Genomic DNA, 20,990 nt, shown 5'->3' with positions numbered 1-20,990 from the left:
TAATGTTAATAATCAATGAGTCGCAAAATATGTAGCTTGAGGCATTATATTGGAACAAGTTTGAATTTAACAGCAGTCAGCTAGCAAAGTATATTTGAAAAACAGCAGCTCAACAGTTCCCTCCCCAATTGAGACTTCAGATTGCAATAAGACGTAACTAAGAACAATATAAAGGCACTTAGCGCTACCTGTAGCATCAATCAAGAGGGGATTTTATGAACAGAATGACAGAAGCATCTAATTTTAAAGCGTAAGGAGCATTAAGGAGTGAAATATACACACCCTCTTCTGCATTTGAAAGAAGTAACGCCTTTTAAGACACAGCAAGAGAAAAATGATAAATAGAAAGTCACAAGGTCCCAACTGATGGGGCATACAGAATATCAGAAATGCTAAGACAGGTGAAGTTCTGCATTTCTGTTTAGCAAATAGTTTTCATTGCTGTTTTTGATATTATTGATTTCTTTATTGATATGCAGGGCACTTTACAGAGTATAGGACGATGGATCCCTTCTCCCAGGAACTTTCAATGTAAAATTTGGCATAAGAGAAGTGTGGAGAGGGAGTCAAGGCAGGATACACATGTACAAATTTTGTCCTTTTACACAGGCACTAGAATGCACCAGTACAAATGAACATTAAAAAATAGAACCATAGATCTTAGGGCAATTTGATGCTCACATTCCATAGATATACTACATATGCAGATGAAGTCCCTTTAATCACAAGTAGTTTGTCCATTATAAGTGTATCCAGAGGAAATAAAGTGTAGGGGACAAAACTTGGGCACAGGAAAACATTTAGTTTGTCTTCTACCTTTGTAACCTACGTTCTGCCCTATTGTATGTCATGCCTTAGAGCTAAGCTACACGAGGAGGAGCACGTGAAAGGAGTCGCAATGTTAGCCAGGAAGCTGAGTTTTAAAAGAGACCGGAAGGCTTTGTCAATTTCCCCTCTCTACAGAGCCAGGGAGATCTGCTCAGAGGGTTTGTTAATTTCCTCTTCACCTCTTAGAAGGGGAGATGAAACTGACAGAGCCTTCAGGAGGCAAAGAGGAAATTAACAAACCCTCTGAGCAGCCATCTCCCTGGCTTTGTAAAGAGGGGAAATTGACAAAGCCTTCCGATCTCTTTTAAAACTCAGCTTCCCAGCTAACATTATGACTCCCTTCATGTGCTCGTCCTCATGTAATTCATCTCTTGTAGCTTGGCTCTTAATCAAAGGTTTTCTTGTTTTCCAGTTTTGTAGTGCTTGTCCTACTGCATTGTCTATTGGATGTCTTATGATGTCTGATTGAATTTGAGAGTCAAAGCTCCCCATTCTTCAGATACAGATCCTATCACGAAGGCAGAGGAGCACTGATCTGTTTTCAAATAAAAAAATGTATGGAGGACTAAACTTTGCACCCTTCTGTGCCTTATCTCATGATGACATGTTGTTTTCAGTGTTTTTATACCAAGCTACCTCACTTCAGAACCAGATTCGGGGGGGGGGGGGGGTGAAAGCAACAGAAAATAGTAAGGCACAGGAGGGACAGAGATCTGTTCCCCTTACCTGTAGTCTACTTTCCTTTTAAAATATCCCCTCAGCCCCATACACTTTACATGTGAACAGGTGAATTCATATAATTAGTATACATTGTTGTACCCACCACCAAATTGTCAAGCATATCCCTGTGCCTACATTGAAACAGAGAATTTATTCATTTAAGACATTTATTAGCTGCCTTTCCACCAAGAGGAGCTCAAGGCGGCTTACAACATAAAACAATAAAACATATATAATTGCCTATATATGAGGATGCTTTTTCTTCTCTTCCTGAAATTTGGCAGGGAAGGTCCCTTGGGTAAAGGACACTTGAGACCAGTGTCCCCACTGGAACAATATGGGGAAAGTTACAGATGGAATGGATAAAAGTGTTACACTTCTAGTCTTCTGATGTGCAAAGATAGGCTTATACATGAACATGAAGTGTCTAGCGAAATCTTCAAACTCAGAGTGGACGCCCTGCAGAATTTTCCATTTTTAGAGAATGAGACATCAGGATTTTGGACTGTGTAAATTATACAAAATAAGCCACTAGATGCAAACTTCATTCCTGTGCAAGATTCAGGTCCAGTAGTGCCTTAAAGACCAACTAGATATCCAGGGTATGAGCTTTTGAGGGTCAGAGGGAGGGCGCTCTTACTCTTGAAAGCTCATAATCTGGAAATCTAGTTGGTCTTTAAGGTGCTACTGAACCTAAATCTTGCTCTTCTGCTACAGACCAACATGGCTACTCACTTGACCCAAAACTGACCCAAGTCACAGATTCAGTTTGCCTTGAGTTACCCTCATCTATTTTGAAACAAGGGAAGGGAAGGGAAGGGAAGGGGGAGGGGGAGAGGGGGGGAGAGGGGAGGAGGAGGGGGAGGGGAGGGGAGGGGAGGGGGAGGGAGGGAGCAATTCTGTTCATATATGTAAAGGATCTTGGGGTAGTGACAGTAAGAAATGTAAATGTAAGCAAGGAATATTTCTTTCTCTAGTTTCTTTAATGAGTCTGGCTTTTCTTAATCTGCACTGGGTTCTGCTGAAGTAGCAAATAAAGAGTAGAAAAGCAACACCCCCCTTTTGTTGTCTCGCTTGTTTTATGTAGATCTTTCCCACCACTTGCTGTCTCAAACTCTTTGCCTCGAGATTCCAGGACGCTGGTGCTCTGGCACTTACTTAGCCTCCCCAAACCATAATTCCATCCAGTTCCCTTTAGCAAGGATTTCCTCTGTTCTGGATATAACTTTCCTTCTAGCTGGTCTCTCACATTAACAAATGAAGCTGCTTTATATTGAGTGTGGCCATTGGTCTATCGAGGCCAGCATTATCTTCTGCAACTGGTGGGAGTCTCTTTCACATTGCCTACAACTTGATTCTTTTTTAAAATTGAAGGTGCTGGGAATTGAAACTAGGACCTTCTGCAAGCAGAACAGACGCTCTGCCTCTGTGCCTCAGCCCTGCCCCTGCCAGCTACAACCTCTTCAGCCAAATTCTACCTTTTAAATTCTTTCAGTGTACAGACATGGCAGCATCATTTTGGTACTGGCATTTCCAGTCTCCACTGCATCCTAGAGAATATAATTACGTCACTCCCTTGTGTCAGCTGCTTTGTTTATTCCCCTCCTTTCCTGCCCAAAGCAAAAAAGTATCTTGAGAAGCTGAAGTCTTGCCCGGCATCCTGCTTAAATGTGCTGTGTGCAGACCAGACCTGAGCAATAAAACTGCAATATGCAACGGCTTGGGAGCTACTCGCCAGCCTATAACTTCTTCCCTGCAAATCAGCCAGGTTCTTACAGTTTATACCCTCTGGTGTCCACGTACCTGGAAGAAAGTGGTATCTTTTGCCTCTTAATTTAGTAACAAACCTGTGTGATGCTAAGGAACAGGAACAGAAAAGTGGCTAAGAAATCTCTGATCGTGGTTTCCAGATTCATCTTTCAATATGGAAGGCTCATTGGTGTGGAGGGAAATGAATACGAGCCATCTTAATTGGAATGTTTTATATGCTCTTTTTATTTTGCATGATTACGAAAGAGCCCAGCTTATGAAACAGAGTCATTTCTCAAGCCCCTTGATCCCAAACAAACTATAACTGACACCAGAATAAGGATTTCAGCATCACTGATGTACACCTTCAGAGTGTAATTTGGCTTCAGTGGAGAATGTATGCCAAGAAAAGAATATCCCTATTGATGGGCGGGATCAGAGAATAAGAAACATTTATGACTGAAAAGGGCTTTTGGTGCCATCTGGTTCAGTCCACTGCATCAAAGCAAGACCTTCCTTGTAATTGTTGGTTATTCCTTCTTTCTGAAGCAGTCTAATTAGATTTGCTTACAAACTGTCTTCCTGTTGAATTGACTGATCCATAAAGTGTGTACTGGGTTCTCTCTTATATTATAGGGCCAGTCTGAACAACTTGAAAGTGGGCTAAAATGTGGGTTGCAAGTATGTGGGCCAGGTGTGATCCTGCACTGAAGTCCAGCCAGCAGAACTGTGTCTCCATTGCCTGGCCAACAGAGCAGTGTCTCCATTGCCTGGCCAGCAGAACTATGTCTCCATTGCCTGGCCAACAGAGCAGTGTCTCCATTGCCTGGCCAACAGAGCAGTGTCTCCATTGCCTGGCCAGCAGAACTATGTCTCCATTGCCTGGCCAACAGAGCAGTGTCTCCATTGCCTGGCCAACAGAGCAGTGTCTCCATTGCCTGGCCAACAGAGCAGTGTCTCCATTGCCTGGCCAACAGAGCAGTGTCTCCATTGCCTGGCCAGCAGAACTATGTCTCCATTGCCTGGCCAACAGAGCAGTGTCTCCATTGTCTGGCCAACAGAGCAGTGTCTCCATTGCCTGGCCAACAGAGCAGTGTCTCCATTGTCTGACCAACAGAGCAGTGTCTCTTTTGCCTGGCCAACAGAGCAGTGTCTCTTTTGCCTGGCCAACAGAGCAGTGTCTCCATTGTCTGACCAACAGAGCAGTGTCTCCATTGCCTGGCCAACAGAGCAGTATCTCCATTGCCTGGCCAACAGAGCAGTGTCTCCATTGCCTGGCCAACAGAGCAGTGTCTCCATTGCCTGGCCAACAGAGCAGTGTCTCCTTTGCCTGGCCAACAGAGCAGTGTCTCTTTTGCCTGGCCAACAGAGCAGTGTCTCCATTGTCTGACCAACAGAGCAGTGTCTCCATTGCCTGGCCAACAGAGCAGTATCTCCATTGCCTGGCCAACAGAGCAGTGTCGCCATTGCCTAGCCAACAGAGCAATGTATTTTGCTTTTTGTATTTTGACTCTTGCTGCTGACCGCTAGAACCCTCTAGGACTCTGCCACCTTGTGACCCCTGCCTGCTCCTTATAAAAGACAGATTTCCTGATCTGGTTGCTTAGTTGACGCACTAGATTTTTTAAAAATCTAAAATAAATCTTCAGGCATTGTGATAAAAACGGGGGAAATTGCAGTCTTAATTAATGGCAGATTGGCTGAACTTCATGCTCCTTTTTTCTAAATAGATATTAAAAAATCGAATGGATAGCAAGCAATAAATACAAAACCAAGATTAAAAATAAATGATACAAACAATGCAAGTTCTCAGGGGAAGAAGGGTATTTGCCAAAGGGCTCAGCAATCTAAACTGAATGTGTTCTGCTTATTACAGCCAATCAAAGTGATTGCATCAGAACTCCCAGTTAGAAAATTTACAGTTTCCATAGATAATTTTTTTTAAAAAACCTCACATATTTTGTTTATTTTACAGATAGGGAAGTGACCTGGAGGGTTGAGAAGAGGCCTCCCAGTTCAGCATATCAATTAAGCCTTTGTTCACATTTATCAGTTGTTCAAGTATTTCTGCATGCGCTGACATTCTCTTTCTAAATAGAAATCTCCATAAACTATGGGCTAGTTCAGACAAGCATGTTCATCAGTTGATTTTGGTTACTTAACCCTTGGTGACTTGCAGCTGAACTTATGAATTGGCTCTGCTGGGAAGCATCATATTTGAGATAAGAAAATTTTATCATTGGCAATTTATCTACGATGGCTCATACACATAAGCAAACCTTGACCTAATGCTTTGTTTTTCAAGGGATAAGCGTGGGTGTGTGAATTATAAAATACTTAATTCCTTGCTGAAACATCTCAAATTGAGTGACGGCCATTCTAAATAAGCGAGTGATTTGAGCATACTGTTCCCATCATGTTTGGGACAACTGGCAGTTCAGATGGAGCAAAGAAAAAGCACTCCTAGTCATAGCAGCTGCCTGAGATTCTAGAGCAATGAAGGATCAAGAAGGACTCTCAACAGATGAATGAATCCCAAGTGAACTGAAATGTCACCCATCACTGACATATCTGAGAACCCTTTATTTATTTATTATTTTATTTATGTCATTTATGGTCTACCTTTCTCACTGAGACTCAAGGCAGATTACACAGTGTAAGAATAGTACAGTCAGTTTCAAGGACATTTCCATAAACAATGCCATAGGGTAAATAAACACAATTTTGCAAAGGCATAGGGAGTGGTGCAGAGTGGTAAGCTGCAGTACACTTTGCTTGAAATCCTTAGAAATCCTTAGAAGTCCCTTTAAATAGATTTGAGTAGGTTTCTGAGTAGACCTGCTTTGGATCGCTCTCCTTTGGAACTAAAATGGCAGGCCTAAGTAGGTCTACTTCGACGGGATGATCTTCATCAGAGACTTCATGTGAATGCTGAAAAACATTCAGAACAAATTGGACACCCATTACTATGCCCCAAGGAAGTTCTCCAGATGGTGAAGAAACACTGACCAGCTCTACTCTCTGATAATGATCACGGAGAAATTAGTGGAATCATTACTGAGGTGTACATTGAGAAAGAGGCAAGAGAGTAAGTTTGCAGTTGTCAAAGAGCTTACACAATTTTCCACAAAGGTGATAAAATGAGAAGACTGCATAGCCATCTGTCATAAGATCAGAATAGGCAGTCTAAGCAATAGACTAGTGGACTCGTGCTCTCTTTTAGATGGTTGGATACATATTTTTTCCTCTAACAGAAGGCACTTCCAGAAGCAGAACAGAAATTTTCTGGCTACTCCTCTTGCTGCAGCCCAAAATGCTTCCTGTGGGGGACAGGGGACATTCTGGAAAAGCATGAGTGGCAAATTTGGGGGTTGCAGTGGGAGGAGAATTCAGTGGAAATCGTTCTCCCATGAGTAAACGGAAAGTTTAATCTGGAACCAACTCATTGGGAACTTGAGTTGAGACTCAAGTGTTCTGTTTTGGGCTGGAGTGATGGCTCCCTTGCCCATCTCCACCCATGCTGTTACACAAAATATTGTCTTCCTAGATGTGTGAGGCAGAGGAGCAGGAAAGGAGTTGATGTGCTGTACATGAGCTCAGTTTGCAGGCCAGACTGAAGAAATAAGAGCAGTTCCATCCACTGAGGTCAATGGCCTCACGGCCCAGTAAATGTAGTATAGCACTCCAGCTACTGAAATGACACCTAGTTCTCCCATTCTGCTCCTTTAAAAGAGGTCTGACTGCATGCTGCATCACACTGCAACCTTTACTGCTTTACCAATTGTCAGGATATTTTTGTACTGCAAGTTCTAATGCTGGCAAGACATGCAATTGTTACTTCACCCAAGGATCCATCAGAATGAAAGCAAGCCCTAGGCAATATAGCAAATCAGAGTGCAGAGACACAGCAATATTGTGCTGCAGGTGTGAACCATTAACTGTGCAGCATCCCTGCAATCTAATTGGTTGAGCTCCTGGTACTTTGGTAAGGCAATCATCCTAATCCCATTGTTCTTGCAAACTAGAAAAGCATGCCTGTGTTGCTATGGGAACTATAGAGCACATTTAAATAACAAATCAATTAGCTGTCCAGCTGAAATGTTGTGTGACTCAGAAACTAGGCACACTAGCATGTCATTAGGGCACTGGCTTAGTAGAGCAAAAGTGACACTGTTTGTGTCAGTTCCCTCTGGGAGAAACCTCTTAATGGCTTGGCTTCTTCCTTAGTGGTTATACTCATGGGAGGAAATGGCACAGCTAACGATACGGAGCAAGAGGGAAATAAGCTAGTGATTATATTATGTATCTGAAATATGTGCTTTAAATTTTAAACTGGAACGTGGCAAAGAATCCCCCCTTTAAGGCCAGATTTCCTCCAACTTGAGGGTCAAGCTACAAGTGACGAATGACACTTGCCTGGCAAGTGAACAGACTCACGTGTATTCCTCCCTGTTCACTTGCCATTCATTTGCACTCCACTTGATCACATTGTAGCTTGGCCCTGAGTCTGTTCACTAGCCAGGCAAGTGTCATTCATCACTTGGACCCATAGTTTCAGAGTAAAATGATTGCAATGGATCATAAAGTACACATTTATAAAGACAAGAAATCAGACAATTTTGCAAGGGGAAGAGCCCAGATAGGGCTCAGCTAGAAGCAGCTTGAAAACCCACTAGATCCAGTTCTATACATTGTTGATTATTAGAAAGTTATGCAAGACTAAGCATTTCAGAAGGGGGCATGGCTAATGTTTTTGATATAGCTTTTAATTTCTTGGATCATTTTTAATATGATGGGAGCAAACCATGCTGTTTTTAAATGTTGCTCTGAGTTGCTCTGAGTCCTTTCAAGACAGACATGTCCCTAAAATTCTATAAATAAATAATAACAGAATGAGATGGGGATGAGGTGACAGAGTCACATCAACTTACAGGTGACAAATGGTGTATTTTAAATGAAAAATGCCCTACAAGTAGGAAACTATACCCCAATGCCTCTCATTTGATGGTTCTATGATAGCTAGAGCAAATAAAATTATTAAACGATACACAAAGGACAAAATATTACAAATAACGGTAACAGAAAAATCGGTATGCAAAACAAAAAAAAGTCCAAAATAAAAAAAGACACTGTTGTATAATCAGCAGGCAGGGGTCTACGACATTTTACAATTAAAAAACTAAATTATATCAAACTTCTGAGCAAACTATCAACGAAGAGCCAATATAAGAAAGTCCATTTGCATAAGTGGAAATGTACAGCCTTGCTTCCTCATTGTGAGGAACGTGTGGCCAAGACTTTATTATTGCACCATTGTCTGTTTCCTTACACCATATCATTCTCATCAAAACGTGTATTTTTCAGGGGTATTCAAGTATCCATTGGGCACTTGACTAGGCCTGGGTACATGTTAGGAAGTTGGATATTATAGTACATCTGTTAGAGCACGGAGGGTATGTTTGACTATTTAGGTATTGCCCTCCTGATACAATTGCTAAAATATTTTTATTATTTGACAGTACCAAAGCTTAGAAGAGCTTCTATTCCGGCAAGAATGAATGCTCTTCTCTTGGCAGTTTTGGAGAGTAGATACAAGAAAGTACCATATTCTAACAGAACATGCAGATGCCCATATGATAAAGCTGAAACCATTGAACACATGATTATAGAGTGTCTTATTTAACAAGCTGAGGGCTAGTTTAATTACTCCTCTGTTAAAAAAAAAATGATACTACCTGTACTGTTCCAGAAGCAAGCTGAATAAGAGAAGTGCATCTTGGGAGTTGTAGTGAATTACCCCACAGGTTCATTCCAATTTCAGAGCCTGCCAAAACTTGTTAGGGCCATTTCCTCCTCTGTTCATTCGCACCTCAGCAGGGAGAGGAGCGAGTCGTCTCTTTTTTTCCACCACATTCACTGGGTCTACCAAGCTCCACCAAGCACCTTTATGCATGAAAGAGGCCCTCTCTCCTTTTGTTGTTTAGAAGAACTGTGAGTAGCGATTCCTTGCATGTATGAAAAAGTTGAATAAAAACCATTTAAGTTTGTAACCCGTGCGTGTGCATTGACACTTGACGACAAAGGGTTGGGATTCTCGCGTCGGAACACTACCTAATATGAGAGCCCAGGTGACGTAGTTATTGTCAGATATAAATGATTCTGTTACTCTTTCCATGGCAAAATATATATGGGCAGTAATTAAATATCAGAGAAATAACATTAAGTAAGGTTTTCCCATTTTAATTTCTGCTTAAGGCAATAGCTATGTGAGCAGTACCAGACAGACAGACAGACAGACTAGGCCTGAGGAGACCCTGGTTGAAATCCCAACTTGCCATAAAACTCACTGGGTCACATGTGGCCAGGTGCTGATGTATAAAGGTGTGTTTGTATAAAGGGAAGAACATAGCATAAAAGTAAGAAATGAATCATCGTTGTTTATCGATCTAGAGGATTCAAAATATGGCACCTCTCCAGAAAACTGCTTGAGGCGGTTCACATAAAATAATTAAAACTTAAGACTTGGACCCTACACTGTGCCATTAGTGCTGAGCTACACAACTGGCACCTTTCTCGCCTTCCTGTTCCACTGCAGTATTCTTAACTACCTAAAACTGTGCCCCCATGGATCAGTGGATCCCCCAGAACATTAGAAAGTGGGGGAGATGCAATGAGGGGGAAATGGGGGGGAAATACTCCCCTCCCCCCTTTCTGTGTCTTTCTGTGAGGAAAGCAGAAGTCTAGGACCCAGGCCAAAGTTAAGACAACAAATCCAATAAAAACTAACAGCTATTAAAAATAGCAGCCCGAAAAATAATGAGAGCAACAAGAATTAAAAGGACTGAAACCAATGGCATGGGTGACAGATGGAATTGAAAAGGAACAAAAACCTGGCGCATGTGTGAGTGTGCACACATACTTTCAGATATCACACTTAGATCAGTCTAGCATTCCTCTTCGTCAAAAAAGAAGAAAACTCAAAGGTTTTCCATTTAGCAGACACTTGAGGTGTAAATAGAAACCAGGCTCTTCATGAAGTAAAATGCAATCGTTTCCACATGGACAATTTGTACTCCCAGTATGAAAGAGCTAAGGTTGCAGCTGAGACCCCTTTGTCTATCAGCCGACTCTTGAATGGAATTGAGAAGTATGGCACATGTTCTCATGCCTCTCTGAAGCATGAAAAAACAGAGGACAGCCAAGCAACTCAACTTATCTTTAGCAGCATTACTTTATGTATGCACTGACAAAAACTGGTAAAGAATTTCTTTAAAATATTCTTTATGAACACAAGGAAAGTGCCATTGTGGGAATGAAATGTGTAGAAATCACTTGCCCTGGTCAGGCCTAGGAAGGTATACGGAACATTGGAAATAAAATTGTTCCCATAAGTGTGACCGGGTAATGCATACTGGCTATGAATGGAGGGTTAGGATTTATATCAACTCAGTTCATAACCACACATTGCATTTTGTATTCATTCTGCACCTAGTCAGGTTAATTTCACTTTATAAACAAATAAACAATTGTAAGGAGGATTTGCCAGCTACCTAGAGGGAAAAAATGCCCTGTCTCATTAACAGAGGCTTAATGTTTTGTAATGGGCAGCTGAAGATTTTCGTGCATGGAGGTAAATAATATCCCATTAAACCTCTGTGAAAGGGACAGAACATTTTTCTTCAGGCTTGTTAGCAACCGAGCAACATTCTTTTGGGAGCCACGTTTCTTGAGATAAGTTCACCCCAAAAGATGGGATATCAATCTTTAAATAAATTGTCCCACATTTTAGCTTTTGCTAAGTAATGGCTAGGTATATGGGAGGGGGGAGATTAGATTGACCCTCCCAGATTGGATTGATCCCCTGAGTCTAGAAGTCTCTTGACAGTCCTGCAATGTCCAATTTCTGTTCTTTGTTGGCCATATTAATTGTGAAAATTGTCTAGGCAATTCTGGCTCACAAAAGAGCATTTGCTTTGCATGAAAAAGATCCAAGGTTGAATACCTGGCATGGCCAGTTTATAGTATCACATCATAGGTGATATGAAAGACCTCTGCCTGCGACCCTGAAGAGCTGCTAGTCAGAGTAGACAACACGGGCCTTGATAAATCAGTGGTGTGACTCAGCAGAAGGCAACTTTGTGGGTTTGTGGACATTCTCTGTCTAATTTCTTTCATGCAGGTTGAATACATCCATTTGCCTCAGCCAGTCTCTACAGTAAACCTTTTATAATTTTTGTAGCACTTCTTCTGGATTGTAACTCCTCCTTGAATGGAACTGTTTAGTTATCTTGAATGATTACCTAGTTCTTTCTCTCTCCAGAGAGTTATAATGGAAACTTCTTAAATATGAACTGTAATTTCATTCCCACCCACCCCCGCCATTTTAGCCATATTTTTCCCTTTGAGCTAATCCGAGTTCATTTCTTTGTGTATTATGCAGGCACAATTCTTTCCGGAGACACTTGCCAAGGCAAATGCAGGTGTCCAGCGTTGATTTTAACATGGGGACAGATCCCATTTTACAGAGGGGGGAAACAACCACCAGCATTGGGAGGATAAAACCTGAACTCTACAAACAAAAGTCTGTGGATTCAGAAGGCAAGAAAGAAGATGTGAAAGTCTGTGGGAAACTTAATTTCACCCTTAAGTATGATTACGAAAATGAACTGCTCGTAGTTACCATTGTCAAAGCCTTGGATCTACCTGCTAAAGACTTTACAGGTACATCAGATCCCTATGTGAAAATCTACCTTCTTCCAGACAGGAAAAAGAAGTTTCAGACACGAGTGCACAGAAAGACTTTGAATCCTGTCTTTGATGAAACCTTTCAGTTTCCTGTAGCGTACGATCAGCTTTGCAACAGGAAACTACATTTCAGTGTATATGATTTTGACAGATTTTCTAGGCACGATATGATTGGGGAAGTTATTCTGGATAATTTTTTTGAAGTCTCTGATCTCTCCAGAGAAGCCACAGTATGGAAAGACATCCACTGTGCCACTACAGTAAGTAGTACTGTGTCTCAAATATGTCACATTATTATATTTCCATGTCTCTGTAGTGCTTGGTGGGGCCACCACTACATTGGGTAGTACAGTGATTAGAGACAGTGTCAGAATGGGGGAGACTGATTTGAATCCCCAGCCAACCATGGAAGATTTCTGGGTGATCTTTGGCTTGTCGATCTTTCTCAGACTAACCTACCTCACAGGGTTGTTTTGTGGATAAAATGGAAGAAGAGAAATGGTGTTGTAAGCTGCTTTGGGTTCCTATTGAGGATAAAATCAGGGTATAAATATCTAAATAAATAAACATGTATGCAATTCATCAGCATACTCATAACTACAGATTTTACTTTTTACGACAATGTCCCTATGGAAAAATGAGGTATATATTGAACTTTATGATGGATGGTAATCAATCATACTTTTTCCACCTCACCCCGGGCCCAGATCTTTTATTGACATGTGAAAATGTACTCTTCCTAATACACATCCTTGTAGCTCTCTCTTCTTCACTGAGAAATGGTCCATTTATTCCCACTTTTGGTTTCCCATCTTTCCCACCTAAGAATGACCTGTTATTTATCTCTTGGCTGTCCAGGAGCATGGTGTGAAGGACATTATCAAAGGAGGTTAGGTGGGTGTGGAATTACAGGACTACATGCACAAGAAGTTCAGGGGAAAAAATTAAGCATTCTTACTATAGTGGCAGGTGGTTTAGAAATAATCTCCTTCAGAAAATATTAATAGAGGTAAAGCCTGAAATGGGAAGTATATATCAATGGTTTTTAATATACCCAGTAACTCTTAGAATGCTTGGAGAATAACTAATGTTATGTGCCTATCTTCAAGAAAAGAAATTAAAGTCACACAGGGATCAGCAATATAAGAGGCAATTTCAAAGAATAAACATTCAAGGAAAGAACAATTGTATTAAAGAACACACCAAACAGAGTAATCCTTAGATCTGAAGGTGGTTGATGCTAGAACTCGGTTACCACCAGATTCCTGTGAAAGGTAGGTTAGAGGCAGGAGTAAATCTCCTGCTCTCAAGGAAGAGAGACGGCCAAGGGGCTCAAATATGACTTTTTCTGTTCTTTCAATAAAGAACCCCTTTGCCTCCTTGAGTTTTTCTTACAGAAACTACTTCTGCCTAGCCATGTTTTCAAATGTTCCTCGGGACTCCAAGATCAGACGTAAGGCTTTTTAGAAGAATGCTTAAGTGGAAAGGGGTTTCAGAAGAGAAAACTCAGGCAGGGGGAAGATTTCAGCCCTCAGTTTCATCTATTGTCCATGGAATGTCTTTCTTTCTTTCTTTCTCTCTCACCTGTTCCTTCTGTAGAGTTATGTCACCTGACTTTGCATTGACCTAACTCTGACTTTACCTAACTCTAATGTTTGGCTGCATTATGAATTCCTCCAAATGTTCTTTTCAAGCTAGGAATGTAAACTCAGTGACTCCTGGGCACTCTACAATAGCAGTATCACAGGAACGTGGGAAATAAAATGTTCTGGAGTGCCTGAGTCCTTTCATGGGCATGCTCTGGAAACTACAGGTCCCAGGCCTTTTTGCACTGGTATGAGGGATTTGGAGATATGTAATTTTCAAGGCATCTAATTCAATATTATGGGCCTTGAAATGGAGGGAATAATGGAAACCTCAGAGGCAGGGATGCACAGTGATTGGGAAAGGTATTCAGACCCTGACTGTACTTCTGATTATGCCATTGGGAGCACCACAAGATCTGGATTCTAGAACTGGGCTCAGAAAAACGCAAGAGATTTTCTGCTTTCTTTAAGCAAGGAGGAAATAACTTGATTTTCTGAGCTCCATCAGAAGGCAAGGAATTTGCCCATCTCCACTTTGCACTTTAAGTTGTCTCCTTATAAGAAATAGTGGGGGGGAGTCATAGCTCAGCAGCAGAGCACCTGCATGGTAAACAGAAGGTCCGAGACTGAATCCCCAGCACCTCCATTCAAGTGTGATACGAAAGACCTCTGCCTGAGATGCCAGATGGTGAGGAACACTGATAAGTGATGATGACCAAGACTAATGATCAGATTTACTATAAGGCAGCTTCAGGTGAAGTCAGCACAATCCAGATTCTGTGATCAAGTGTAGATAAGAGTTTAAGGCTGCAGTGAGCTAATCTCACCATAAGGCTCTTACAGAGGATCTGATTCAGTTAAATCTAAATCCAGAGGAGTTAGCCATGTTAGTCTGTACCGGCAAAATAATGAAGCTTATTGTAGCATAAGTTTTTGAGAACCACAGCTCCGACAAAGAGAGCTGTGGTTCTCGAAAGCTTATGCTACAGTAAAGTTGGTTCGTCTTAAAGGTTCTACTCTTTACTAGTTAAATCTAGGTAATCCCATCTTCCCAAGTTCTGACAGGTCTCTGGTGGCCTTTGGTACTTATAAATAATTCCAAGTCAGAGACAGTGAAGTTCATGGTGAGCTAAGGTTGCCAACCTCCAGGTGGCGTTTAGAGATTGCCCAGAATTACAGCTGGTCTCCAGATATGGAGATAATGGCTGCTTTGGAGGGCGGACTTTATAGCACTAGACACCACTGAGGTCCCTCCCCTCCTGAAACCTTGCCTTCCCCAGGGTCCACCCCCAAATCTCCAGGAATTTCCCAATACAGTCAACAAAATACATATCTGGTCTTTGTCTGCTATCCAAACAATAGAGTGATAATGAAGATGCTGGCCAGAGGAGAGGCCCTGGGTCAGTGGTGGAGCATCTGCTTTGCATGCAGAAGATTCAAAGCCTGGCTCAATCACCAGCATCTCCAGCTGAAATTAACAGGTATTAGGTGATGGTAATGCCTGGCCTGGATAGCCCAGGTGAGCCTGATCTTGTCAGATCTCAGAAGCTAAGCAGGGTTGGTCTTGGTTAGTAATTGGATGGGAGACCTCCAACAAAGACCAGGGTTGCAGAGACAAGCAATGGCTAACCTCCTCTGTTAGTCTCTTGCCATGAAAAGCCCGCCAGGGGTCGCCATAAGTCAACTCTGACTTGAGGGCACTCTCCACTCCAGGTGACAGAAAGACCTCTACTTGAGAGCCCAGAAGGGTGCTGCTAGTGTAAAGCAGCTTCATTAGCTCATGTATATATCCATATTCTACACAATATTTTTTAAGCATTTTATAGTGTGCTATACTTAAACTGCCCTTACCTAGATAACCTAGGCAAGCCTGATCTCGTCAGATCTCAGAAGCAGGGTGAGACTTGGTTAGTAACTGGATGGGAGACCTCCAATGAAGGCCAGGGTTGCAGAGGCAGGCAATGGCAAACCACCTCTGTTACTCTCTTGCCTTGAAAGCCCCTCTAGGGAGCACCATAAGTCAGCTATGGCTGATTCCGCACATGTTGGACAATGCACTTCCAGTCCTCTTTATAGATCATTTGGAATGGATTTTTTCGTGTGCGGAACAAAAAATCCACCTCAAACGATCGATAAAGTGCATCCAACGTGTGCGGAATCAGCCTATGACTTGACATTCTCCATCACCACCTTAGTTAAACCATGTCTGAAAAAATATGAGTTTGGAACATTTTCAAAACATGTTAACTTGTGAATAAACATAAGGGCATGCAAGCCAGTGTGACACCCAGTGGTTCTTAAAATATGAAGGCCCACCAGCATGCTGATAGGGGAGGATACAGAATGGCCAGAGAATCTCATGGTAGCCTCACAGGATGGCCAGCACTTCCCCTTGAGTAAGAATCTGATCCAATAGGATGTCCTTGTCCAAGTCTTGCCAATCTGCATGCAACCCAATATTATTGTTCTTAAACTGCTGACATTAGTGCAAGTCCCTTCAGCTCTCTGAGACATGCAAAGCCAATTACGGTGTGTGGCTTATTGTGGCAGTATCTTGATTCAGTGTTAATGAACTGCTCTTTTAGAATTTTAAAACCTAACCCTGCCACTTTATTTTTTTAATAAAACACAGACTGGAGAGTTCAAACCATTCAGCTGGAGAAGCTCTGCATGCAGTAAGCACAGCTACAACAGTAGCTTTGATTCTTTTGCATCAGACATCTCCGTGCATTGGTTGCTCTGGGATTTTGGCATGTTCAGTAGGTCCCTTTAACTTGGAAGCACTGAGCATTTTCCCTCACAGGCTCATTTCAGGCATCATACAAAGCCATGGTTTAATTAAATGAACTAAATTAAGTGACTGTCTGAATGCAGGCAGCTCCAATAACTATGGCTCATTAGGACCTGTCAAACCAGGATCTGAAACCGTGGTTTGAAGTTAGTTTATCAACCACATTTACTCTTAACTGTGCATGATGAATGAACATGGACATCCTGGCTTATTCCCCGCTACACATTCTCCAATGGGGCAGGGGCATGGCTCAGAGAAGGAGCACCTGCTTTGCCTTACAGAAGCTCTCAGGTTCAATCCCCAGCCTAGGGTTGCCAGTTTGGGGGAGTGTGGTGGGGCACAGTGTTGTGGGTACTCACCCCTTCTGTTTTTGCATGCATACCCCAGTGCATGCACGCTCCTGCATGGAGCTCGATGATGTCCCTTTTGATCCAACCGGAAGTGACATCATCACTCCAGGGACGGTATCTTAAGAATCTGCCCCAGACTTAGTATTTTCACTGTGTTTCCTTAAGAATCGGCCCTGGCACAATGTCGATGCTTCCAGTCTCACCAGAAGCAACATCATTGCTCGCTGCATGGGAATGCAAGCATGGCCATTTGCCCAGGCTGCTGCAATTGCCAGGCAGACAGGCAAATTGCCAGGAGTTTGCCAACCACTAACCTATGATAGGATGAGGTAGTAGGTGAAATGAAAGACCTCTGGCTGAGACTGGCTGATGCCAATCAAAGTGGACACTAGGGCAGCATTATGTGTGTTAATATGTTCAGTGCAGGCAGAATATAAACTGGGTCTCTGCAGGGTAAGCAAAGAGAAGAGCAGAACTGATAATGCCCGCGCATTATGAGGCAAACCAGGATTTGAATGATTGTCTGAGAACCAAATCTTGGTTTCACAAACTAACCACACTTAATAAATTATGGTTTTGTAGTGTGTTTGTACTGAACCAGTGCCCCCACGTTTGGTGCTCTATGAAAAGAACAACTGTGAAGGCAATGAAATCTTTGCTAGAAATGGCACCCTAGACAATGTCAAGTCCTGCTATGCTTTAGCCAACCTTGCTTTCCTAGGTGGCAAACGTTTTAGGCCAACAGGGCCACCCAGGGACTTGTGAGGCCGTCAAAGCAGCAGTTAGTTCCATGCTTTGCTATAGACTGTGATTGTGCTTCTGTGCCCATTCCTACAACCATGATGCACATTCTGTGGATGCCAGTTTCTTCTGTCACTGCTTCTTCCAGAGCAGCATGGGTAAGCTAAAGCTGGTTCCTATTGGTAGTCTAAGAGGCCTAACTACATGTAACACTTTCTCCAGATCCTTCCCAGGTCCCCACAATCAAACTTATATTGCAAGGTCCATGCTGGAAACTTAATCCCAGACACATGCAGGCCTGATTTGGTTCAGTACCATGGTGTGTGAGGAGAGGGGATCTCCTCCCATGCCATTTTTCTGACTTGAAATGGCCCCGGGGATGCCATTACAAAAAAATTTCTCCCATTTTCTCCTCTCGATCCTGCCCCATGCACAGACACCTGCGGTTTACCTGATCTCAGTCTTGGAAACCTTTTCAGTATTAAGAAAATGCAGCTCCCATAATAAAAAGAGTACCTCTGAGCATGTACAAGTGTGCATTTTCCTTTCCAACATGCAACTATTGCCACTCCTATACACTTCGGCTTCCACATCAATGGTAAAATGTATAGACATAAGCCTGGAGTCTCTCAAGATCATTTCCCATGTTATCCAACAACATACTTGGGTTTACTACAAACTGTTCACACTGTGCAGGGCCCTGCATTCAATATCCTGATGATTGCATGCTTTTTAAACTTGTGTTTGAGCATTTTAAGGTGCACCCTTTAAAAATCATAATGGTACCCAAAGCATCCTAAGAGATGAAGATGCCCTTAGGGATTTCTCTCTATGCAGGGCTTTTTTCCAGGGGAAACGCAGTGGAACGGAGTTCCAGCACCTCTTGAAAATACTCAGCAATAGTGCTTGAAAATAATATTATTTCAAAGAATCCCTTGTGTTTCCTCCTCATTTCCCTCTTGAGAGTTCCGCCACCTCTTTTCCCAGAAAAAAACCCTGTCTCTATGTATACAGCACATCAGATGTTTGTATTTATTTATTTCGTGGTGGAGAGTGCCCTCAAGTCATAGCTGACTTATGGTGACCCCTGGCAGAGTTTTCAGGGCAAGAGACTAACAGAGGTGGTTTGCCATGGCCTGCCTCTGCAATCATGGTCTTCACTGGAAGTCTCCCGTCCAATTACTAACCAAGGCTGACCCTGCTTAGTTTCTGAGATCTGACAAGATCAGCTCACCTGGACTATCCAAGTCAGGACATATCTATTTATACCCTACTTTTCTCCCCAATGTAGACCCAAAGTGGCTTACAACATTCTCCACTTCTTCATTTTATCCTCACAACAATCCTGTGAAGTAGGTTAGGCTGACAGTGTGTGACTGTCCAAAGGTCACCCAGCAGGCTTCCTTGGCATAGATTGGCACCTGGATCTCCCTGCTCCCAGCCCAACACATAACAATATCTATGTATAAAGACAGTGCATCTGTGTACACTAGGGTTCCCACCCCCCTGCTCGGGGTGGGGGAATCTCCCGATCCCACCCTCCCTCCCCCACACCCGCTTACCTGGCCGGCAGGGGGGGCGCGCTCCCTGGGGCGCCCCCTCCCCGGGTGGCATGGCACACCCTTGGGTGCGGGCACGCTCCCGCACCACAAGAGCAGGCAGCGGCAGAGAGAAAGCAGGTGGCGGTTGCAAGAGCACGCCACTCTCACTGCCGCTGCCGCAGCCAGCTCTCTCACCACGGCCGCAGCCATCCCTCTGCAGCCAGCACCGGCAGGGACAAGGGGCGCGGCAGCCATGGCCTGCTCTCTCGCCGCTGCCGCCACTGCGCCCCTTGTCCCTGCCGGCTCAGGCAGCACAGGGGCAGCTGCGGCCGCGGCAAGAGAGCAGGCCGTGGCTACCCCAGCTCGTTCTCTCGCCGTGGCTGCCGCTGCCCCTGTGCTGCCCACGCCGGCAGGGACAAGGGGCACGGCAGTGGCGGCGGCAAGAGAGACAGAGAGAGCTGCCCGCTCTCTCTGCCCTCCCGGGCGCACGCGATGCGTCATCACGCACAACGGGACACAAGAAAAGCCCTGATGAGGTAGGAGCCAGCGTCCCAGTCTCCCACTGGGAGACTTTAGGGACCTGGCAACCCTAGTGTACACAACACAATAGTGTATAACATTATCTATGTATAGCAGGATATGAGACCAGTGGCACTTTAGAGACCAACAAGGTTTCCAAGGCAAGAGCTTTCAAGAGTCAGAGCTCTCTGAAAACCTTGTTGGTCTCTAAGGTGGTTGTCAAACCAGGCCTGGCAACTCTAGCACTAATTCACTTTCATCACAGAGAGTAAAGTTAGACATGCAGGGGGGGGCGGTTCTGCTCCACATGGAGTATTCTGTGCACATGGAGCAGTAAACATGGCGGGGGGGGGGGGGACTCCCTCATGCTATTTTGACTCAGGTAAATGAGAGGGGAGGGAGGATCCCCTCTCCTCCTTTCCCCCCCCCCACCCTCCCACGGAGGCATTCTGAGGCCCTTTGGGCTCTCCTTTATTTTTAACAGCATTCCCCAAAGCTGCTGTGTGGTTGCAGGGAACTTGCCGGTATAGCTTGACCCTGAGTGTGTGAACTGGCACAGCACATCTGGAGAAAGAATTATTTTCAGAATTAGTTGCTACATCTTAAATCTCCCTGCTGCTGATTTAGCTAGCTTTACTGTTCCTCACTTATACATTCCTCACCATTCCCTTCCGATAGAGGCTGAGGACTTGATCCATGTTCCTTTGATTTATTAGGGATTTATTAGGCACAAAGAAAGGCCTTTTCTGTCCAAATGCCCGTGGGCATGCTTTCCATCTGGCTGCTTACTCCATTGATCTCTTTCTGCTATTAAACTTTTTTATTTAGAAGAAGTTCCCTGACCACCAAATCGATGGAAACATTACTGGCACTGCAATGCTTGAGACATAAAACAAAATGAAGTAATGCTCAAAACTTAATACAAATCAAAGTAATATTCAATAAATAGTACAAATCAATAAGGAGCCAGTATAAAAAAAATTAATCAAATAATAAATAATACAATAATGTGGTTAAAAACAATAGCAGTGTAGTTCTCAATATTGGTACCAGACCATTGTATATAAAAGTGAAGAATTTCCAAATACGCAGGTGTATTTGGTGTACAGTTATCACCATATGCACAGAACCAAACGTGTTTTTATACCAGTTTCTTATTGATTTATACTACCTTTTGAGCATTACTTCATTTTTGTCTCAACTTCTTCAGTTACCCTTCTTTTTAGAGATGTTTTTCCCCTATCTCTTTTTTTCCTTTCCTTTTCTGCAATGCCCGTTTTAAATCAGCTGCTGTTGTGTATTAGATTTTAACATGTATGTGTGATTTGTTTATTGTCTTAGTGGTTAATTTATCTGTTTAATGATGGTTGTTTTAATCATGCCTCTTATGAATTATATGAAGTACCATCACCCGATGGCA

General features: G+C 43.1%; 1 protein-coding gene across 1 annotated transcript in view; it reads left to right on the top strand.

Moving 5' to 3' along the window:
• SYT10 (synaptotagmin 10) overlaps positions 1-20,990 on the top strand; it is a 58,022-nt gene that overhangs the window by 27,150 nt on the left and 9,882 nt on the right. The window contains exon 3 of the mRNA XM_054988994.1: positions 11,738-12,302. Within this exon, the coding sequence (XP_054844969.1) occupies positions 11,738-12,302 (565 nt within the window). The remainder of the gene's footprint in view (positions 1-11,737; positions 12,303-20,990) is intronic.

Source organism: Eublepharis macularius, chromosome 9 (genome assembly GCF_028583425.1).
Source record: "Eublepharis macularius isolate TG4126 chromosome 9, MPM_Emac_v1.0, whole genome shotgun sequence".
Classification (NCBI taxonomy): Eukaryota; Metazoa; Chordata; class Lepidosauria; order Squamata; family Eublepharidae; genus Eublepharis; species Eublepharis macularius.
Note: the sequence above shows the minus strand (reverse complement) of the source record. Positions and strands in the feature narration are given on the sequence as shown.